This window comes from Macaca mulatta, chromosome 19 (genome assembly GCF_049350105.2).
Source record: "Macaca mulatta isolate MMU2019108-1 chromosome 19, T2T-MMU8v2.0, whole genome shotgun sequence".
In the NCBI taxonomy this organism is placed as follows: Eukaryota; Metazoa; Chordata; class Mammalia; order Primates; family Cercopithecidae; genus Macaca; species Macaca mulatta.
Genome location: NC_133424.1, coordinates 19191802 through 19212178, shown reverse-complemented (window position 1 = coordinate 19212178; position 20377 = coordinate 19191802). Strand labels below are relative to the sequence as shown.

At 56.0% G+C, this 20377-nt stretch overlaps 1 protein-coding gene and 1 long non-coding RNA gene across 9 annotated transcripts in view; one reads left to right on the top strand and one right to left on the bottom strand.

The window, feature by feature from the left end:
* The window catches only part of KLHL26 (kelch like family member 26), a 41989-nt gene extending 23596 nt beyond the window's left edge, over window positions 1-18393 (bottom strand). For 7 of the 8 annotated variants that reach the window (XM_077976829.1, XM_077976830.1, XM_077976828.1 and 4 more), the window contains exon 1: window positions 18284-18393. In XM_077976829.1, the coding sequence (XP_077832955.1) occupies window positions 18284-18366 (83 nt within the window). In that variant the 5' untranslated portion in view covers window positions 18367-18393. 8 annotated transcript variants of the gene reach the window in all.
* Window positions 7926-13671, top strand: LOC144336866 (uncharacterized). The gene is made up of 4 exons (XR_013409273.1): window positions 7926-9057; window positions 9438-9681; window positions 10308-10546; window positions 12103-13671. It is a non-coding gene; the product is annotated as an uncharacterized LOC144336866 (long non-coding RNA).
* Window positions 18394-20377: the final 1984 nt, after the last annotated feature.

The window sequence follows — 20377 nt, the reverse complement described above, 5'->3', positions numbered from 1 at the left end:
GAGACAGAGACCCAGGGACAGGGAGACAGAGACCCAGGGACAGGGAGACAGAGACCCAGAGACAGAGGGACAGAGACCCAGAGACAGAGGGACAGAGACCCAGAGATAGAGACACAGAGACAGGGAGACAGAGACCCAGAGACAGAGACCCAGAGACAGGGAGACAGAGACCCAGAGACAGGGAGACAGAGACCCAGGGAGAGAGGGACAGAGACTCAGAGACAGGGAGACAGAGACTGCAGCTCAGGAGCCGCCAGGGTGCAGCTGTCTGTGTCTCCCTCCTGCTTGACATGCTAGTTTTCTCCGATATCCTCACGAATCATTTCGAACAGGAACCCCGCACTCCCCCTCTGTGCTGGGAGGGCAGGCGTGCTGGGCAGGCCAGGCAGGGTCAGAGCCACCCTAACCTCGCAGCCTCCCCACCCACCCACCCTCAAGCCTCCTCCAAAAGCCCCGCGCCACTGAGGCAGACAGGGCTCGCCGTGAGCTGCGCCTGTTGGCCCAACTCACAGCGTCCTGCATGGATGCCCTCTGACTCCTGCGAAGGAGCCCTGGCCTTCCCCTTCCTCCCAGCCTCCTGATCCGGAGCCATTCCCTGCCTGTCTGTCCTTGGCTTCAGCCTGTCTGTGCCTGCTGGGTAGGGACAGAATGACAGGAGACAGGGCATCTGGGAGTGCCTAGCAGGAGGCCACTGTACCACCTGGCACCCCCAGACAGCCCCCAAGTGACAGCCAGGGACGCCAAGGCTCAGAGAGGGCAGGCAGGCAGGTTTCGGAATCCAGGATCAACTGGAAAGGACCACCACCAATGACCCCAAGGACCCAGTGAGGTGGCAGGAGACACTCCCTCCTCTCAGGCTCTGCAGGTTGACAGGTGAAGCCCACAGAGCTGGGAGCAGAAGGCTAAGGCCCGCCCACCCCCATCCTACAGTTCCCCCGCAAACCCCACTATGAAGCCAGGGCAAGCTGCGTGGCCTCCCGTTCCCTGAGCCTTGCTTAAACCATCCCGAAGACAGGGGGTCAGAGGTGCAGTGCTTTGCAAGCTGTCATCTCAGGAGCATGGGGGCATTCTAGATGAGGAAGTGGGCTGAAGGAATGGGTGGGTGGATGATGGATGGATGTGGCCACCTCTCACCCGCTCCTCAGGGGTCACCATAAGCCCAGTGCCCTCAAGGCCAGGCTGTGATCTCCTGCCCTAATCCCAGCCTCTGACCAATGCCACCGGGAGTCCAGGATGTGTGGGGCCCTGACTGCGGCTGATGGACAGGAAGATGCTATGCATAGCGCCCCTCATCCAGGCCTTGCCCAACTCCAGCCACTTCTCAAGGCCAACAAGAAGTCCCACCATCCAGACAAAGGCCCAGAAGACAAGGGGGTGTTCAGACCCCACCTCCCTGACCAGCTGCAAGCTCTCTGCCTCCACAGCACGAAGACAAGAGGGTGTTCAGACCCCACCTCCCTGACCAGTGGCAAGCTCTCTGCCCCCACAGCACCCCTCCCATCCTGGCTCATGTCCAGATGACAATGCTGGGGTGTCCCCATCAGAACAGCCTTCACTGACCAAGGGAACACCCAGTCTGTGCAATCTTGGCTCCTGGCCCACCTTCTGGCAGGCAGTCTCTGAAGGGGCACTGCTACCATCCCATCTTACAGATGGGGAAATCGAGGCACAGACAAGTTCAGCCACTGACCCAAAGTTATACAGTAAACAGAGAGGGGGGACACCAGGCTTGGCCAAAGGAGGCCTTCCTCAGCCAACACATGGGTGCTGGTTGGTCTCTCCCCAGCCCCAGGTGGGTGGGCCTCTGATCGTGACCATCACAGATGGGGAGACTGAGGCTCAGAGGGCTGAGACACCTCGCCAAGGCTCTGCCTGAGCTGGGAGGATGGACATGGAGCTGAACAGCAGGAAGAGCAAGACGGGCTTCTCAAGGCCGGCCCCAGGCAAGAATGTGGATTTACCCCACTAGTCCTTCAGCTACCCTGCAAGAGAGGGAACCCCACTCTGTAGATGAGGGGGCAGTGCCTGCCAGGTCCCGCTGGGAGAGCCTCGGTCTACAGCTCATCAGCCACCCCACCTCCCTGATCCCCAATTGGGCCGTTTTGGTCTTCCCTGCTCCTCACTCCATCTGCCACATCATCTGTTTCCAGCCTGTCTCCCCACAACTGAAAGGGGAACCCCATGGAAGCTGGGCAGGCAGGGTTCTGTCTCCTGCAATGTCCTGGTGCTCACCGCCATGCCTAGCATATGGCTGGAGCTCAGTCATGCTTGTCAGCTGGGTAGGTGGACAAGCAGTCAAGTGAATGGACAGGTAGATGGATGGGTAAATGAGTGGGTGGATGGGCGAATGGTGGATGGACAGATGAATGGGTGGGTAGATGGGTGAATCGGTGGGTGGATGGGTAAATGGGTGGGTGAATGGATGGGTGAGTAGGTAGATGGAGGGGTGAATGGATGAGTGGATGGATGGGTGGCTAGATGGATGGGTGGAGAGATGGGTGGGTGGATGGATGGGTGGATGAAAGGGCGTGTGGATTGATAGGTGAGTTAATGGATGGCTGGATGGACAGATGAATGGATGGGTGGATAGCTGGGTGGGTAGATGGATGGATGCGTGAATAAATGGATGAAAGAATGGGTGGATGGGTGGATAGACAGGTGCATAGGTTGGTGGATGGGTGGATGGATGGGTCGGTGGATGGTAGATGAGTGGATTGGTGGATGGTGGGTTGGTGGGTGGATAGTGATAGGTGGGTAGATGGAAGGGTGTCTGGATGGGCAGGTGGATGGGTGGATGGATGGGTGGGCAGATGGTGGATGAGTGGATTGGTGGATGGGTGGGTGGGTGGATGCGTAGATGGAAGGGTGGCTGGATGGGCAGGTAGATGAGTTAATGGATGAGTGGATGGAAGGGCAGGTGGGTGGGTGACAGACAGACAGGCAGATGGATGGGTGGGGGGGTAGGTGGGTGGGTGGGTGGATGAATGGGTGGGTGGATAGATGGAAGAGTGGGTAGGTTGGTGGGTGGGTGACAGACAGACAGGCAGATGGATGGGTGGGTGGGTGGGTGGGTAGGTGGGTGGGTGGATGAATGGGTGGGTAGATAGATGGAAGAGTGGGTAGGTGGGTGGGTGGGTGGATGGGTGGGTGGGTGGGTGGATGGGTGGGTGGAAGGGCAGATGGATGGAAGAGTGGCCTGATGAAAGGGCAAGAGGATGGGTGGATGGATGGGTAGGTGGATGGATGGGTAGGTGGGTAGGTGGGTGGGTGGGTGGATGGATGGATGGAAGAGTGGACTGATGGAAGCGCAGGTGGATGGGTGGATGGATGGGTGGGTGGGTGGACAGGTGGGTGGATGGAAGGGCAGATGGATGGGTGAGTGGATGGAAGGGTGGACTGACAGAAGGGCGGGTGGATGGGTGGATGGATGGGTGGTTGGGTAGATGGAAGGATGGGTGAGTGGGTAGATGGAAGGGTGAGTGGGTAGATGGAAGGGTGGGTGGGTGGGTAGGTGGGTAGATGGAAGGGTGGGTGGGTAGATGGATGGAAGGGTGGATTGATGGATGGGTGGGTGGGTAGATGGAAGGGTGGGTGGGTGGGTAGATGGAAGGGTGGGTGGGTGGGTAGATGGAAGGGTGGGTGGGTGGGTAAATGGAAGGGTGGGTGGATGGGTGGGTGGAAGGGTGGGTGGATGGGTGGGTGGAAGGGTGGACTGATGGAAGGGCGGGTGGGTGGATGGATGGATGGATGGATGGATGGATGGATGGTTGGATGGGTAGGTGGGTAGATGGAAGGGTGGGTGGGTGGGGGGATGGAAGGGTGGACTGATGAAAAGATGGGTGGATGGGGGCAGGGGGGTGGATGGGTGGTTGGGTGGATGGACAGGTAGAGGTATGGACGGTCAGGTGGGTGGGTGAACTGGTGGACACAGGAGTGAACAGGTGGGTAAGGAGTGAGTGGGTGGCAGACAGATGAATGGTGGATGAAGGGTGAGTGGATGGATGAACAGATAAATCCGCGTCTTTGCGCTGGGCCTTCCCTGAAGAGCCCCTGTCTTGTTCTTCCTGCTCCACATCCATCCTCCAGGATCAGGCAGAGCCTTGGTGAGCAGTCTCAGCCCTCTAAGCCTCAGTCTCCCCATCTGCATCATAGTCATGATCATAGGGCCCACCCACTTGGGACCATGAAAAGGCCAAAAAGCACCTGTGTGCTGGCCAAGGAAGGTCTCTGCTGGCCACACCTAGTGTCCCTCTGCCTCTTGTTTACTGTGTGGCCTTGGATGAGCCCCTGAACCTCTCTGTGCCTCAACTTCCCCATCTGTAAAATGGGATGATAGCCGTGCCCCTTTTCTAGGCTGCCTGCCAACAACAGAGCCAGGAACCAGAACTGCACCACCCCAGCTGATGGTCTTGCACAAAGTGGGCGCTCCCTCAGTTCGTGGGGGCTGTTCTGATGGGGACACCCCAACACTGTGGTCCAGGTACAAGCCAGGATGGGAGGGGTGCCGTGGAGGCAGAGAGCTTGCTGCTGGCAAGGGAGGTGGGGTTTGAAGGTGAGTGGATGGGTGAGGTGGCAGGTGGATGGCTCCCAGGTGGCAGCACTGGGCTGGAGCCCAGCTCTTTTTTTTTTCTTTTTTTTTTTTTCTGAGACGGAGTCTGGCTCTGTCACCCAAGCTGGAGTGCAGTGGTGCAATCTCAGCTCTCTGCAACCTCCGTCTCCCAGGTTCAAGTGATTCTCCTGCCTCAGCCTCCTGAATAGCTGGGACTATAGGCACCTGCCACCACGCCAGCTAATTTTTGGTTTTTTTTTTTTTTTTTTTGAGATGGAGCCTCCCTCTGTCGCCCAGGCTGGAGTGCAGTGGCGCCATCTCTGCTCACTGCAAGCTCCACCTCTGGGTTCATTCTCCTGCCTCAGCCTCCCGAGTAGCTGGGACTACAGGCGCCCGCCACCACGCCTGGCTAATTTTTTTTTTTTTTTTGTATTTTTAGTAGAGACGGGGTTTCACTGTGTTAGCCAGGATGGTCTTGATCTCCTGACCTCGTGATCCGTCCGCCTCATCCTCCCAAAGTGCTGGGATTACAGGCATGAGCCACCGCACCCAGCCAATTTTTGTATTTTTAATAGAGACGAGGTTTCACCACATTGACCAGGCTGGTCTCAAACTCTCGGCCTCAGGTGATCTGCCCGCCTTGGCCTCACAATGTGCTGGGATTACAGGTGTGAGCCACCACACCCGGCCTGCTGGAGCCCAACTCTTATCTTAGCTCACTGCTCGTTCCTCTCCATGTGACCTCCTGGCCCGAGTCCTAGTGCATGTGATCCTTTGGGATCCACATGAAGCCTGCAGCGGGACTCTCTTGCACATCCAGTTTCTGGGCCTTTGCTCATGCTGTGCTCTGTGCTCAGTGGCCGACCCTCTTGCCTTCAGACCCTCCTCTCTCCACTGCATTTCTGCGCTCAGCCCCTCTGCTGCCTCCACCCTAGAGCCTTCTCTGCCATGGCCTTCCTCACCCTCATGGCCCAGTTGGGTGCCCATCCAGGGCTGATGAGTGGGCAGGTTTCAGCCTGAGGCTTCCCTTTCCCATTCCTTCCCACTGAGGGGAGACTGCTTCTGTGACAGCCCATCCCCCAACTTGGTCCCACTGCGTTGGGCCAGGAGCAGGGACCACTTGAATGAGCAAATCCCTTCACTCTACAGTTCAGGCAAGTAGGTACATGACTGCACAGCCCCAGAGCACTGCTTGGAAACCCAGCGAAATTCCAGCACTGCTGAAATCTAGCATCTCGGGGTGGCAACGTGCTGCAAGGCAGCCCACTCCACTGCCTCCACTGGCAGGACGGGTGTTGAAGCCCCAGAAGGGACAGGGCTGCCACACGGCACTGCTCATCCCTAGCAGAGCCGGGCCAGATGCAGGCACTCCACAGCTTAGCCCAGAGCCTTCCAAAGACAACACAAATTTCAGTGTCAGAGGAGGTCTGTCATGAATATCTTCATTTTTGGGGTGTTTACCATCCCTCGCCTCTTCTCATAAGGCCCCCCTGTTTTCCTCAGGAACCTCCTGTTCTCTATTCTTAGCCCCAGTGTTGGAGATCAGGCAGACCCCATTGCTGGGCTGAAAATATGGATGTGACGCAGACTGGACAGAGGCTCTGGGGCCCCTGGTCGTAGGGATTCATCCTGGGATGGGGACTTGGGACTTGGCCTTTCTGATCCAATCAGAGCCTTCCCTGGGATTTTTACTGGAGCCACCAGGATGAAGGGTCACCTTCCCAGTGGTGTTGGTGGGCTAGAGGAGTGGCAAGGTGAGGTCCCCTTTCTACCAGGTGGGCAGCACCCAGACAAGAGGAATGACAGGGCTGAAAGAAGGGAACCACAGATTCCAGCCTTCAGACCTCGCACCCCAACGTACCTAAAACCGGGTGTCTCCTTGCACTTTTTAAAATGTGAACTTCGAGTCTTTAACTGACAGCAGTGTCTTGGGTTTCTGGCTCTCCCCACCAAGAGGGGCCTCGGATGTCAGGAGCCTCAGATCCGTCCACAGCATTCCAGACGAGCCTCTGGAAAAACCGCTGTGGCCTTAACACTTTTCCAGCTGCCGCCTCTCCCTACAGTGCACACGAGCTTCCTACCCGGGCTGGGGGGCAAGGAAGCCCCGCTGAGGGCCATTCTGAGGGCGAGTGGGCGGTGGCCATCCCCAGCCGCAGCCCCGCCTGTCTGTGACAAGACAGACGGCTCCACTCCGTCCGCCACGACTCCCAGAAAAGGTCAGCAAACTGCCCGCGCCCCTGACCAATGCGAAAGTTCAGCAGCTCTAAATGCTAACAGACTGGAGGCGTGACTGAGGCTGGAACGGCAGAGGGGCCCGGTGCCATCAGCCTTGGCGAGGAAAACATCACCCGTCATCTGTGCAAGTGACTCACGTGGAGTGTAAACATTTGTGTGCTCCTGACCCCCCGCTTCACACGACAGAGAGCCACGAGGACCCGAGGAGGGGGAGCCAGAGGAGAGACCTAGAGAAGCCCTCCTGGGACAGGACGGACTTCACCAAGAAGAACGCACGCTTCCGACTCGAACCTCAGTCCTGGAAGTTTTTCAGAGAGGATGACTCAGGTTGATGGCAACAGAGAGGGTGCCTTGGGGGTCCTCTGTGGGGCTCCCCTACATGTCTGTCACCTCACAGTCACCTTGACACTCCTTCCACCCCGCTCCGGGAAAATGTCCCGCTCTCAGCTCCAGTAACAGACGATCTGGGTGATCACATGCCTCTCTGCTCTGCCTCCTTCGGCAGACTGCCTCAAATTCTAACATCCCGTGGAGAGCAGAACTCTCCGGATATCCAGCCCAGACCGCTCCCGCCCGCCCGAGTCCGTCTTTGACCCCTGTGGAATTTCACAGTTGTGGCGTCAGTAAACATCTTCGGCCTCGATCCTCGGGTGACCCCCCTCCAGGCCTTTACAAGCCTGAAGGTCCACCCCTCAAGGTCTCCTCCAGGCCCAGCCTGTTCAATTCCGGAAGCCCTTGCCCTCGCAGGAAAGGTCTGTGATTCCCCCAAGGTGCCGGTTACTTCCTCCCGGATCACAATATTTTCAGTGTGCACCGTGGTGGTGCATACAGAGCGATTAGGCGCTCTGCTGCGCGGTGAGGGGTCTGAAATCACGCTGGACATGCACCAAAATCCGCTCTGCAGAGGAGGAATGCTAGGGAATTGCTGGCGCTGCCGTTGGAGACGAGTCCTGTGAATTCTGCGCGGCCCTCTCCGGAGAGACATGTGGAAGGGGCGGGGTGGGGGGCAGGAAGGGACTGGAGGCTGGGGTTAACAAGTGTTAAGAGAGCAGGTCCGCACAGCTGCAGAGCGGCTACCAGAGGAGGAGGGCGGGGCTGCCGGCAGCAGGAACCCAGTGGGCTTGGCCCCCACTTCCACTTCAGACAGCTGGACAGGGAGAGAGCGGCTGTCTTTTGCCGCCTTTGCTTTAACATGCAGGGCTGAGGTTTTACTCACTCACTAAAGACAGCACATGGAAAATGGTACGGTGCCCTGGGCTCTGTAACAGGGCCGGTTTACTGACAACACGCCTGTGAATTTCTGCTGCTCTGCCCACACCCTGCTGGTTCAATGAAGCGAAGAGGAAGAGGCGGATGACCCTCGGCCAGCCTGGGCATGCAGAGCTATGCCAGGAGGCTTCCCCTCCGGTATGCGTCGAAGACTGTGCGGGGTGGGGTACTCACTGGAGCTGTACTCAAGAGCGTCCACCCTGTGCCAGCAGCTGTGCCAGCACCAGGACCACCACTATAAAGAGAACCGATAAAGCCCTGCCCTTGGGGAACGCACATTCTACAGGGACATGGGTCCTCAAGCACAGAGAATGTACCGTGACGGCAGGGCGAGCAGTGGCGCCACGGCGGACACAGTGGCCAGGCCCTGAGGAGACAACACTTGAGCCGTGCAAATCGCTGGGACAGGACATTCCAGTGAGCGTGCTTCAGAGCCCAGTAGAGCCATCAGGGCTGCGGAAGCTCAGGGGCCTGGCAGGTCACATCAAGCAGCAGATTTTGTTCTGAGAGTGAGGGAGCCACTGGCAGGTGTCCGGCGGTGCAGTGAGGTGGTCTGATGCCTGCCTGAGGAGGGTCCCGCTGGCTGGAGTTGGGGATGACGCCCAGGAGGGGAAGAGCCAGGAGTGGCTCTGAGCTGGGATGGGGAGGAGACGGCAGGAGGGGCTGGCTCCAGGCTGAGGCTCGAAGGTGGAACCCACGAGAGATGCTACCTGGGGACCTCCCGGGCAGCTGCAGCCAGACTGAGGCCTTCTCTCAGGAGGAGGGACATTCCCAGGACTGGGACCCGCTGGTGGGAAGACCTGAAGCCCTCAAGGACTGTGGGAGCTCCACGTGGCACGAACCCTGATCAAGGAGAGGCATGAAGGGCTTTTCTGGAACACAGGCAGGGCTGCGAATCCCCCAGGCCAGGTGGCGTCTCCAAGTCCCTTGCTTGTTGCAGGCAATACAGCCTCGCGGGACCAAGGACAACCTGGACCTTCAGCCTGCCCAGTGAGGAGGAACCAGCCACCACTATCGGTCAGCACAAGCTCAACCTCCAAGCATCCCCAAGCCTGCGCGCGCCTCTCCATCCCTCCAGGGCCCACCTTGGCTGAGGCTCCCTTGTCTCTTGCCAGAAGGATCCTTTCTTTTCTAAGACAGAGTCTTGCTCTGTCGCCCAGGCTGGAGTGCAGTGGTGGAATCTTGGCTCCTGGGTTCAATCAGCTCTCGTGCCTCAGCCTCCAGAGCAGCTGGGACTACAAGCACCCGCCACCGCGCTCAGCTAGTTTTGTCTATTTTTAGTGGAGACTGGGTCTTACTATGTTGCCCAGGCTGGTCTCTAACTCCTGACCTCAAGTGATCTACACGCCTCGGCCTCCCAATGTGCTGGGAATACAGGCGTGAGCCACCACACTCGGCCTACAGAGGGATCCTTTCAAAACAGAAGGCTGACCGATAAGCCCCTCACCCAAACCCTGCCCTGGCCCCCTGGCCCAGCCAGCCCAGAAATGACTGCACGATGTTCTCTAACTCTTGCGGCATGTATGCGCCCCACGGGCACGACCCATCTGTCCCATGGACCCTGCATGTCCAGCACCTGGCACAGGAGGACACAGGAGACTGTGGCACCCACACAAAGGCAGAGAAAGGTGTGTAACAAATCCTGTCCACAGAGCAAAGAGCTGGGGATGCCGGGACACATGCTGCCCAGTCACCCCATGCCTTCAGTAGATCCCACCCGCTTCTTCCAGGATCCAAGGCCCCAAGTCACTGAATTATTTCTGTCTTTGTCCTTCCCCCTCATCCTCCTCTCTCTCTCCTCAGTCTCCTGTTCTCCATCTTTCTCCTCCTCTCTCCTCCTCTCTTCCTCTTCCTCCTCTTTTCCTCCTCCCTCTTCCTCCTCCTCCTTTTTCTCCTCCTCCTCTTCCTCCTCCTCCCTCTCATCTCTTCCTTCTCTTCCTCCACTCTTCCTCCTCCTGCTCTCTTCCTCCTCCAAGGCCTCTCAACACCAAATCTAAAACATCCCCTAAAACCAAAGGGTAGGTCTCTCTCTCTCTCACACACACACACACACACACACACGCACACACGCAAATATCAGAAAAAGGAAAAAACGAAAGAGCTGGAGTGAGGAGAAAGCCTCACTTTTACAGTGTCTGAGGAGAGATGGGTGAGATAAAAAGTAATCGCTGTGGGGGAGGTGGGATGACATTCGCATGGGCTCCCTGGAGATGGTGCGATTGTGGGGGAAGGTAATAAAACCTTTCTTCCCCAGTAACTATGGACCACGACAAGGAGGCCGTCCCGGAGGGCACAGCTACCAGGTGGAAACAGTCCAGCTGTGGCGATCGCACTGTGCGATTCAGGGTGAAGTGAGCGCTCTCAGAGCAATTCCACTCCCAGAGCTCTCGGGACCTGCCAACAAGGAGGGGAGGAGACGGTGGCCTCCGTCCCAGAGAAGGGGCTCAGCTGTGAGGGGCAGATCGAGTGGCCTGGATGTGGCCTGGCCTGCAGGTCAGTGCCCCTCTTGAGCTGGCCCAGTTCCACCTGCCCCCATCCCTGCTGAGATGCTCCCGCCCCCTCCCCCGCTGAGCTCCTGCTCCCAGGCCTGCTCCTGGCCGGACCTGCCCTCTCCAGCTCACGCTGGATGTGCTTTACTCTCCTGCTGCCCCTGCTGCTGTCCCTCTCACGGCCACCAAATCATGGCACTACTGTCTTCCCAAAAGCTCAAGCTGACCCTCTCCTTTCCTTGCCTGACACACGCACGCCACATCAAGCCTTGCTGGCACCGATGATCCCCTCAAGGCCCATGCGGGCGTGGCAGGCAGGATGGCAATGTCCCCATCATGGGCGATGTCAGCACCGCCACAGTAACACTGATGAGGCACATGCGGCCTCTCCCCACTCATTTCCTCCCAGACACCCCCCACCTGGTGGGCCTAGAGCCCCATTTCCCAGATGAGGAATCTGTCACAGCCACACCCCACAAAGAGGGACCCACAGTCACCCATGGGTGTGATGAGACACCTCATGCCGCGATATCTGACCACATTTTCCAGGAGAAGGACTTGAGTCCACGTCTTGGAAGGGTCAAAATCCTCCTTCTAAAAGGGGCACGAGGTCAGGCACGCTGGCTCATGCCTGTAATCCCAGCACTTTGGGAGGCCGAGGCAGGTGGATCACCTGAGGTCAGGAGTTAGAGACCAGCCTGGCCAACATGACGAAACTCCATCTCTCCTAAAAATACAAACTAGCCAGGCGTGGTGGCGGGCGCCTGTAGTACCAGCTACTTGGGAGGCTGAGGCAGGAGAATCACTTGAACCCAGGAGGCGGAGATTGCAGTGAGCCAAGAATATGCTACTGCACTCCAGCCTGAGCAATAGAGTGACATCACAAAAAATAAAATAAAAAAGAAAAGGGCAAGAGGCCAAAGGAAAGAGAACTTCCCCAAAGTAGCAAGGACCTCCTTGGAAAGCCACCTCTTCCCCCAGGTATTCCTAGCAGGAGCTGGGGGCTGGACCCTTCCAAGGCCTCTGGGCTTGGTAGAGATTATCTAGATTGTGGAGAAATCTTCGACAGGCAAAGGCCACTGAGCCAGACTGACTGTGACGAACCCACCGGGCACAGCGTCTCGGCCACAACTTTCCATGCACACACTTTCAGCAGGCAGCAAAGCCCCTGGGCACAACGTCCCAGCCAGCCATCACTTCTTTTTTTTGAGATGGACTCTCACTCTGTTGCCCAGGCTGGAGTGCAGTGGCACGATCTCGGCTCGTTGCAACCTCCTTCTCCCGGGTTCAAGCGATTCTCCTGCCTCAGCCTCCCGAGTAGCTGGGATTAAAGATGCCCACCACCACACCTGACTAATTTTTGTATTTTTAGTAGAGACGGGGTTTCACCATGTTGGCCAGGCTGGTCTCAAACTCCTGACCTTGTAATCCACCTGCCTCAGGCTCCCAAAGTGCTGGGATTACAGGTGTGAGCCACCACGCCCAGCCTAGCCACCACTTCTTATGCAAACGCCTGAAGCCTGCACATCCCTCACCCAGATCCCCCCATCTCACCCCCAGGAACAGCATGACTCAGCGAGCCCGGGCCCTACCCAGACATCTCCAGGAAGCGTAGGCCAAAAAGCATGGATGCCAAAGGTCCATGTCGGAGAGGCTGCGAGGCCAGAAGGTTCCTCCAAAACTCTGGTAGCCAGGTACCTCACAGTGACGGAATTTTAGCTGGGGAGGTGCAACTCCCCAGAGGGTTTGCCTCCCCTTGCAACACCCCAAGTGGCCCAGGCCTCCTTTCCCTCCAAGGAGTCTAGACCCCATGGCCCAAGCTGGGAGGAGGCCAGCTGGTGAACAAGTGTCCTTTGTGCCTGCAGCAAGGACCCCACCTCCTCTCCGTGCACCTCAGCCAGGGCAGCCCCACTCTGTCCATCCCTGAGGTTCGGCTCAGTCGTTAACGACCATCTCTACTAGGCAACGGGTTTTTTGTTGATCCCTCGAGATAGGAAGGAAGGAGAATAAGCTTTTCTCTTTCTTTTTTCCCCCTTGGTTGCAGAAGACAGAAGTTGGAACAAACAAGTTATATAACGTTGGGGGCGGTGGGGGGTGGGGGAGCGCAGTCCCTCCTGGGGACAGTTTCTTGAGTTGTGGTACCGCTGGAAGGGCCAAGGGGAAGACAGGAACTGCCCCCGCCCCTGGCCAAAAGACAAAACCTTCGTGGGACAAAAAGGCAGATGCGGGCGTTGCCTGGCAGGCTAGAAAGGCAGTCACAGAGACTAAGACCAGCCCCCAGTGCCCCCCAGCAGCCCCACAAGCCTCCCTGGAAAGGCCAAAGATCAACCTGATCCCATAGAAGGGAATTCCCACCTGCCAGACTGCAAGCCTCAGAGAGCAAGAAGTTTTTGCACACCCCCATCACTCCCTTCCTCCCTCTCTCTCGGCCACGTCTCTGGGACACTTCCTCCTGTGTCATTCATGTTCCAGGCACACAAGAGGACACAAGAGAGACAGGCGCTCCAACCTCAAGGCACTTGCAGAGGAACACAACAAATAACGTTAGGTGGTGACCAGCATGATCAAGAATATACAACAAGCATGCACCCCAGCAATTCCGCTCCTAGATGTGTACCCCAAAGGACTGAACATGAGTGTTTAGACAAAAATGTGTACACTCACGTTCATGGCAGCATGATTCATAATAGCCAAAAGGTGGAACCAATCTAAGTGTCCATCAACAGATGAATGGATAAATATGTGGTGCATCCACACAGTGGAATATTACTCAGCCATAAAAAGGAATGAAGTGCTGATTTAGGCTATAACATGCATGACCCCCAAAGCATCATGCTGAGTGAAAGAAGCCAGATTCAAAAGGCCACATAGTGTATGATTCTATTTATAAAACTTGAAAACAGATAGAGACAGACTGCAGATTGGTGACTGCCAGGGAGATCCGGCCACTGCACTCCAGCCTGGGTGACAAAGTGAGACTCGGTCAAAAAAAAAAAAAAAAGGCAACACAACTTAAAAATAAGCCAAAGATTTGAAAAGACACTTTACCAAAGATACGAATAGCTAAGAAGCTCATGAAAAACTGTCCAACATCATTAGTTATTAGAGAAATGCAACTTAAAACCAAAATAAGACAGGGAACAGTGGTGTGCATGCTTGTAATCCCACTTATTCCAGAGGCTGAGGCCAGAAGACTGCGTGAACCCAGGAGTTCCAGGGTGCAGTGAGCTGGGATCGCACCATCGCACTCCAGCCTGGGCGACAGAGTGAGACCTCATCTCACAAATAAATAAATAAATAAATAAATAAATAAATAAAACCAAATGAAGACACCAGCATACACCTTAAGAATGGCTAAAACTAAGGACGCGCCATACCAGCTGTTAGTGAGGATGAGGAGGAGCTGGAACTCTTGAACATTGCTGGTGGGGATGCAAAATGGTATAGCCACTTTGGGAACGAGTTTGGCTGTTTCTTAAAAATTAAAACATGGCCGGGCTCGGTGGCTCACACCTGTAATCCCAGCACTTTGGGAGGCCAAAGCGGGTGGATAACCTGAGGTCAGGAGAGTTCAAGACTAGTCTGGCCAACATGGTGAAAGCCCGTCTCTACTAAAAATACAAAAATTAGCTGGGTGTGGTGGCACATACCTACAATCCCAGCTACTCAGGAGGCTGAAGCAGGAGAATAGCTTGAACCCAGAAGGCAGAGGTTGCAGTGATCCAAGATCACGCCACTGCGCTCCAGCCTGGCCAAAGAGAGAGACTCCATCTCAAAACAAACAAACAAACAAACAAATATATATATATATATAGAAACATAGCCAGGTGTGGTGGCTCACACCTGTAATCCCAGCACTTTGGGAGGCCAAGGTGGGAAGATTGCTTGAGCCCAGGAATTCAAGACCAGCCTGGGCAACATGGCAAGACTTTATCTCAACAAAAGCACAGAAAAAATAGCTGGGTGTGGTGGCATACACCTGTGGTACCTACCAGCTACTTAGAAGGCTGAGGTGGGAGGATCACCTGAGCCCAAGGAGGTCGAGGCTGCAGTGAGCTGTGATTGCACCACTTCACTCCAGCCTGGGCAACAGAATGAGACTCTGCCTCAAAAAAAAAAAAAAAAAAATTTAAACACATCTACCATATGAGCTAGTCATTCCACTCTTAAGTATTTACCCAAGAGGATGAAAGTATATGTCCACACAGAGACACATACCCAGATGTTCATAGCAACTTTATTTGCAGTTGTCAAAATGGAAATAACCCAACAGTCCATCAACCAGTTAATGGATAAACAAACTGTGTCCATCCATACAATCTCGTCTGGATGGACACAGTTTGTTTATTTTCACTCCACAGTGAAAAAGAACAAACTTCTGATACAACAACACAGATGAACTTCAAAAACATTATGTTAAGGAAAGAAACCAGACGCAAAGGCCACATGTCCGATTCCATTCTTAGGAAGTTTCTAGAAAAGACAAAGCTACAGAGAGTGAAAGCAGATCAGGATGTCCCCGGGGCTAGATGTTGGGGGAGCAGGGTTAATTGCAAACGAGGTTGGGGGAACTCTTTAGGTTGATGGAAGCATTCCAAAAAACTGGATTGTAGTGAAGGATGCACAACTCAGTAAATGTACTGAAACTTAATGATCTGGGTTGAGCACAGTGGGAGGCTGAAGCAGGCAGATCACTTGAGGTCAGGAGTTCAAGATCAGCCTGGCCAACATGGCAAAACCCCATTTCTACTAAAAATACAAAAATTAGCTGGGCATGGTAGCGTGCACCTGTGGTCTCAGCTACTCAGGAGGCTGAGGCAGGAGAATTGCTTGAACCCAGGAAGCAGAGGTTGCAATGAGCCAAGATCACACCACTGCACTCCAGCCTGGGCAACAGAATAACACTCTGTCTCAAAAAAAAAAAAAAAAAAACAAAAAAAACTTAATGAACTGACAAATTAAAATGAATGAATTAGCTGGGCACAGTAGTTCACGCCAGCACTTTGGGAGGCTGAGGCGGGTGGATCACTGAGGTCAGGAGTTCAGACCAGCCTGGCCAACACTGAAACCCTGTCTCTACTTAAAAAATACAAAAATGGTCGGCCGGGCACGGTGGCTCAAGCCTGTAATCCCAGCACTTTGGGAGGCCGAGACGGGCGGATCACTAGGTCAGGAGATCGAGACCATCCTGGCTAACACGGTGAAACCCCGTCTCTACTAAAAAATACAAAAAACTAGCCGGGCGAGGTGGCGGGCGCCTGTAGTCCCAGCTACTCAGGAGGCTGAGACAGGAGAATGGCCCGAACCCGGGAGGCGGAGCTTGCAGTGAGCTGAGATCCGGCCACTGCACTCCAGCCTGGGCGACAGAGCGAGACTGCGTCTCAAAAAAAAAAAAAAAAAAAAAAAGAGATCGAGACCATCCTGGCTAACATGGTGAAACCCCGTCTCTACTAAAAATACAAAAAATTAGCTGGGCGAGGTGGTGGGCGCCTCTAGTCCCAGCTACTAGGGAGGCTGGGGCAGGAGAATGGCGTGAACCCGGGAGGCAGAGCTTACAGTGAGCCAAGACCATGCAACTGCACTCCAGCCTGGGCGACAGAGCGAGACTCTGACTCAAAAAACAAACAAAAAAAAAAATTAGCTGGGTGTGGTGGCACGCACCTGTAGTCCCAGCTACTCAGGAGGCTGAGGCAGGAGAATCCCTTGAACCTGGAAGGCAGAGGTTGCAGTGAGCCGAGATCGTGTCACTGCACTCCAGCCTGGGCGATAGAGCAAGATTCTGTCTCAATAAATAAATAAAAACAAAATGAATGAATTGTATTTCATGCAATTAATTATATCTCGATAAAGCTGTTTATAAAAAAGAGCCATGCCCAGCATGGTGGCTCACATCTGTAACCTCAACACTTAGTGAGGGGTAAGGCAAGAAGATTGCTTGAGCCCAGGAGTTTGAGACCAGCCTGGGCAACAGAGCAAGACCTGGTCTTTACAAAAAATGTAACAATTAGCCAAGTGTGGTGGTGCACACCTGTAGTCCCAGCTACTCCGGAGGCTGAGGTGGGAGGATCACCTGAGTCCAGGAGTTTCAGGCTGCAGTGAGTCTTGATGGTGTCACTGCACTCCAGCCTATATGCCTGGGTGACAGAGCGAGACCAGGTTTCAAAAAAAAAGAAAAAAAAAGCCCTAGCCCCAGGTTATCCCACTCCAGTGCCCAAGGCAGGGACCTGGGGTTCACTGTCCCTCTTCCCTGTCCCTTACTTGCCAACTCATACCCAATTTTCAAGCCCTGGCCACTCCCTGAATATCTCTGAAAATCCTCTGATATCTCCTGACTCCCTACTGCAGGACAATCTTGCCCGACACATACCCCAGAAGGCTGGTCACCCCTCTGGACACAAACCTCCTGGGTTCCCCACGGCCCCTCTGGCAGACCAGACTCAATGCCCACAGACCTAAGTCTCAACGTGCCACTCAGCATCCTCAGGAACAGGCAGGGCCTTTGCCTCCTCTGTGCCCTGGCCCAGCCATCCCTCCTCCCTTCCTCACCCATCCCATGCATGTTCCATTCAGTACCAAATCACACAGCCAGGTCATCAGGCCATTCCCTCCAGCACCAGCCCAGAGGTCCAAAACTCCACAGCACATAAGTATCAATAACTTCATCATTTATCATGTTGACTGAAATTATTGGCTCCTGGAAGCTCACCAACAAGAAAAAGCCTGAATTTCCTCCTTGGCCTGACCCGGGTGGCAGGCTAGAGGAGGAGCTGGGGTGGGAGGGTCTGGCTTTGCCCAATAGGAAAAGAGCAGGAGATCACACTCCCTAAGGCAGGTGTTCTTTCCCTTAGACAATCCAATACAATGCATGCACGCACATATCATTAGTTACTGATGATAACTAATTGTCATGCAAACCTTGAGGTTCAAGCAATCCATGTTAGGACTGGGCCATGGGGAAAGAGGGCCTCCCTCTGACAAAAGGGGTGAATTCTGTCCCCTTGTTTGAGGGCAAGACCTTTCTATAAGTCCTTTAGCCTGTTGGGGATGTGGATTTGGATCCCCATGGGGATGGAAGGGATGAGAACCAAAGAAGAACCCTCTTTACGTTCTTTATAAACCCCTGGAGTTCTCTCATCCACCTCAGGTTCCCTAGACCCACCCCAGCCCCTCAGGGGCCTTGGCACCCCCAGGCCCTTTCAGCTTCCCCATCTCAGGCTCCCACATTCACCTGAGTCCCCCCACCGAGAGCCTCCCACAGTCTCCACTCCTCCCAGGGCCCCTCAGCATGCTCTCAGGACCACCTTTGGCCACCTCGGGGCCCTTCGGCACCTCCCAGGAAGCCTTGGGCCTTAGCCCCTTCCTCAGAGCCCCCAAGACACCTCACCACCCTCAGACTGGCCATGGCCCCGGCTCAGGCCCTCTCTGCTGCCCAGGCTCTTTGGCATCCCCAGTTGCCCCACGGCCCATCACAGTCAGGAGGCCCTCGGTTTCCCTTCAGACCCCCAGGATTCTCAGGTACCTAGGGTCGCCTGCAGACGCCTCGAGCCAGCCCCGCTCCAGCTACCTCCTCAGTAGCCCTCGGCTCCTCCAGTACCCCACGGCCCCGTGAAGTCCAAATTCTCAGCGAAAGACCCTCGAGCCGTGCCAGGCCTCCCCTCAACCCCTAAGGACGCCCAAGACTGCCCACAGGTGCCCTGGGCTCCAAGACAGGTGCAGGTCTATCCTGCGGGCCGGGTCTCACCTGTTCGGGCGCTCGGGGCCGGGGCCCGCGCCGAAAGCGCCTCCGCCACCAGCACCGCCGCCGCTACCGCCGGACTCCGCCATCTTTCCCCCGCCGTCGCGCGTTCGAGTGACGGGAGCCGCGCGCGCAGGCCCGGGAAACCGAGACGCGGGGGGCGGGGCGGGGCCAGGTCTGTGGAGGGGCGGGGCCGGGACCAGAAACCAAGGATTGGGGCGGGCCCGGAACCAGAGGGGCGTGGTCTACGGAGCGCCGGGGCGGGCCTGGGATAAAGGGAGGGGCCTGCTATGCAGGGGGCGGGTCAAGGGCGGGGCCTAGGCTAGGGGTGCGGGATTGGGGCGGGGCCCTGGCGTGAGGGGCGGAACCAAGTCTGAAATGGAGGCCGTTCTGAGCTGAGAGGGCGTGTTGTCTGTGGATAGGTGGGGCCGGGGCGGAGCCAGGACAAGTAGGTGCGGGATGGGGTTGGTCCCTGGGCTGAGGAGCGGGGCGGGGTCTGAAGAAGGGGCAGGCCCAGGGCAAGAGGAGGAGGACAAGGGTCCGGCTTGCGGAGGAGGCGGGGCGCAGGATGAAGGGCGGGGCCAGGTCTGAGAAGGGACAAGGTGGAGGTTAGGAATGCAGTGGGGGCGTGGTCGGGGAGGTAGATAGGAGAAGATGGGTCTGAGGATGGGACGGGTCTGGGCAGGAGAGGGGAGGAATGTGAGGATAGGTGTGGTCAAGCGAAGAGAGGGCCTGGTCTGCGGAAGGGCGGGGCCTGGGGGCGGAGCCTAATCTGATGGTGGTGGGGCCGGGCTAAGTGAGCGGCGGATCTGAGGAGGGGCGGGGCACATGCAGGTGTTAAGGAGTGTCTGTGAGTGACCTGGGGCGCTGTCAGGCGTGCCCGGGGCGTTGGCTGGGCGTGGTTATACTTTGAGGCGCGAGAGCCACAGGGAAGAGAGCTATGGGTAGGGTGGGCGGGAGCGTGAGATGGAGCATGGAGAAATGGGTCTCTGGGCTCTGAGAACCACACCCTCCCTCTCCCCACCCTGCACACCCGACTCCAGTCTTACCTCCTTCCCAGGCCTCTTTCAGGGGCGAAACTCACCCATGCCCAGGCCTCAGACTTCCAGCCCCTCATGGGCCCCACCCTCCCCTGACATACTCTCTTCAGAGCCTCCACCCTCAGACCCCAATCATCTGCCCTTAGGTTCCCAAGCCTCCTCATGCTTCATACTTTCTGGCTTCTCATACTCTAAAACCCTCCACATCCAATTACCTCCCATCCTCTACTCAAATCTCAACTCTCACTCCCCAAAATTCCTGCCCACAGATCCTTCAAACCTTACACCCCTAAAGTCCATTCCACCGGACCCTTACACCCTCAGATCCCCAAGCACCAGCCCTCCCAACACACTGACCCTCAGCCAGGGCTCAAAGCCCTGCATCTATAGGTGTCTAAAGCATCTAGAGCTCTTGGGGGCACCCCTCACCCCCTCAACTCTGGTAGGGTCCAAGCTCCCAGGATCCCCTCTGTAGCTAGAAAACTCTGACTTGTGCAGTCTCAGGCAGAGAGCCGGGATCCAGAAGGAGCTCAAAGCCCTCTCTCCAGTCAGTGCTGGAAGGTGGTGGCTATGGGGCTGGAGACTCCATAGAAAGAAGGAAGGGGCCTGCTTGGGTGGACTCTTGCAGTTGGACCACACTCAACCAGCATCTCCAACAGAGGGCGTGATACAATAGTAGGTGCCCAATTGTTACACAAAATGCTCTCAGATGACCCTGTGCAAGTTGACAGATACCAAGTGCTGAAGGGAACTGCTGGCATCTCCAATACACAGTAAGCACTCCGCAAATGTTGAATGCACGCGTGCATGAGCAGCTCACGTTCCGGCAAGCTCTGCACACACACACACACCCTCGCCTGCCCCAAGTCGGCACCACCGCGGAAGTCTTTGTTCCAGACGAACCACATGCAGGCATCAAACCTCACTCAGCAGCGACCTACAGCTGACACACCCGCCACAAATAACATCTGAAGTCAATGGTGTCCATATGCATACACACTTCATAAACATCCAGATTTGACCCATATGTCAGACACACAGACACACAGCTGAAGATAAG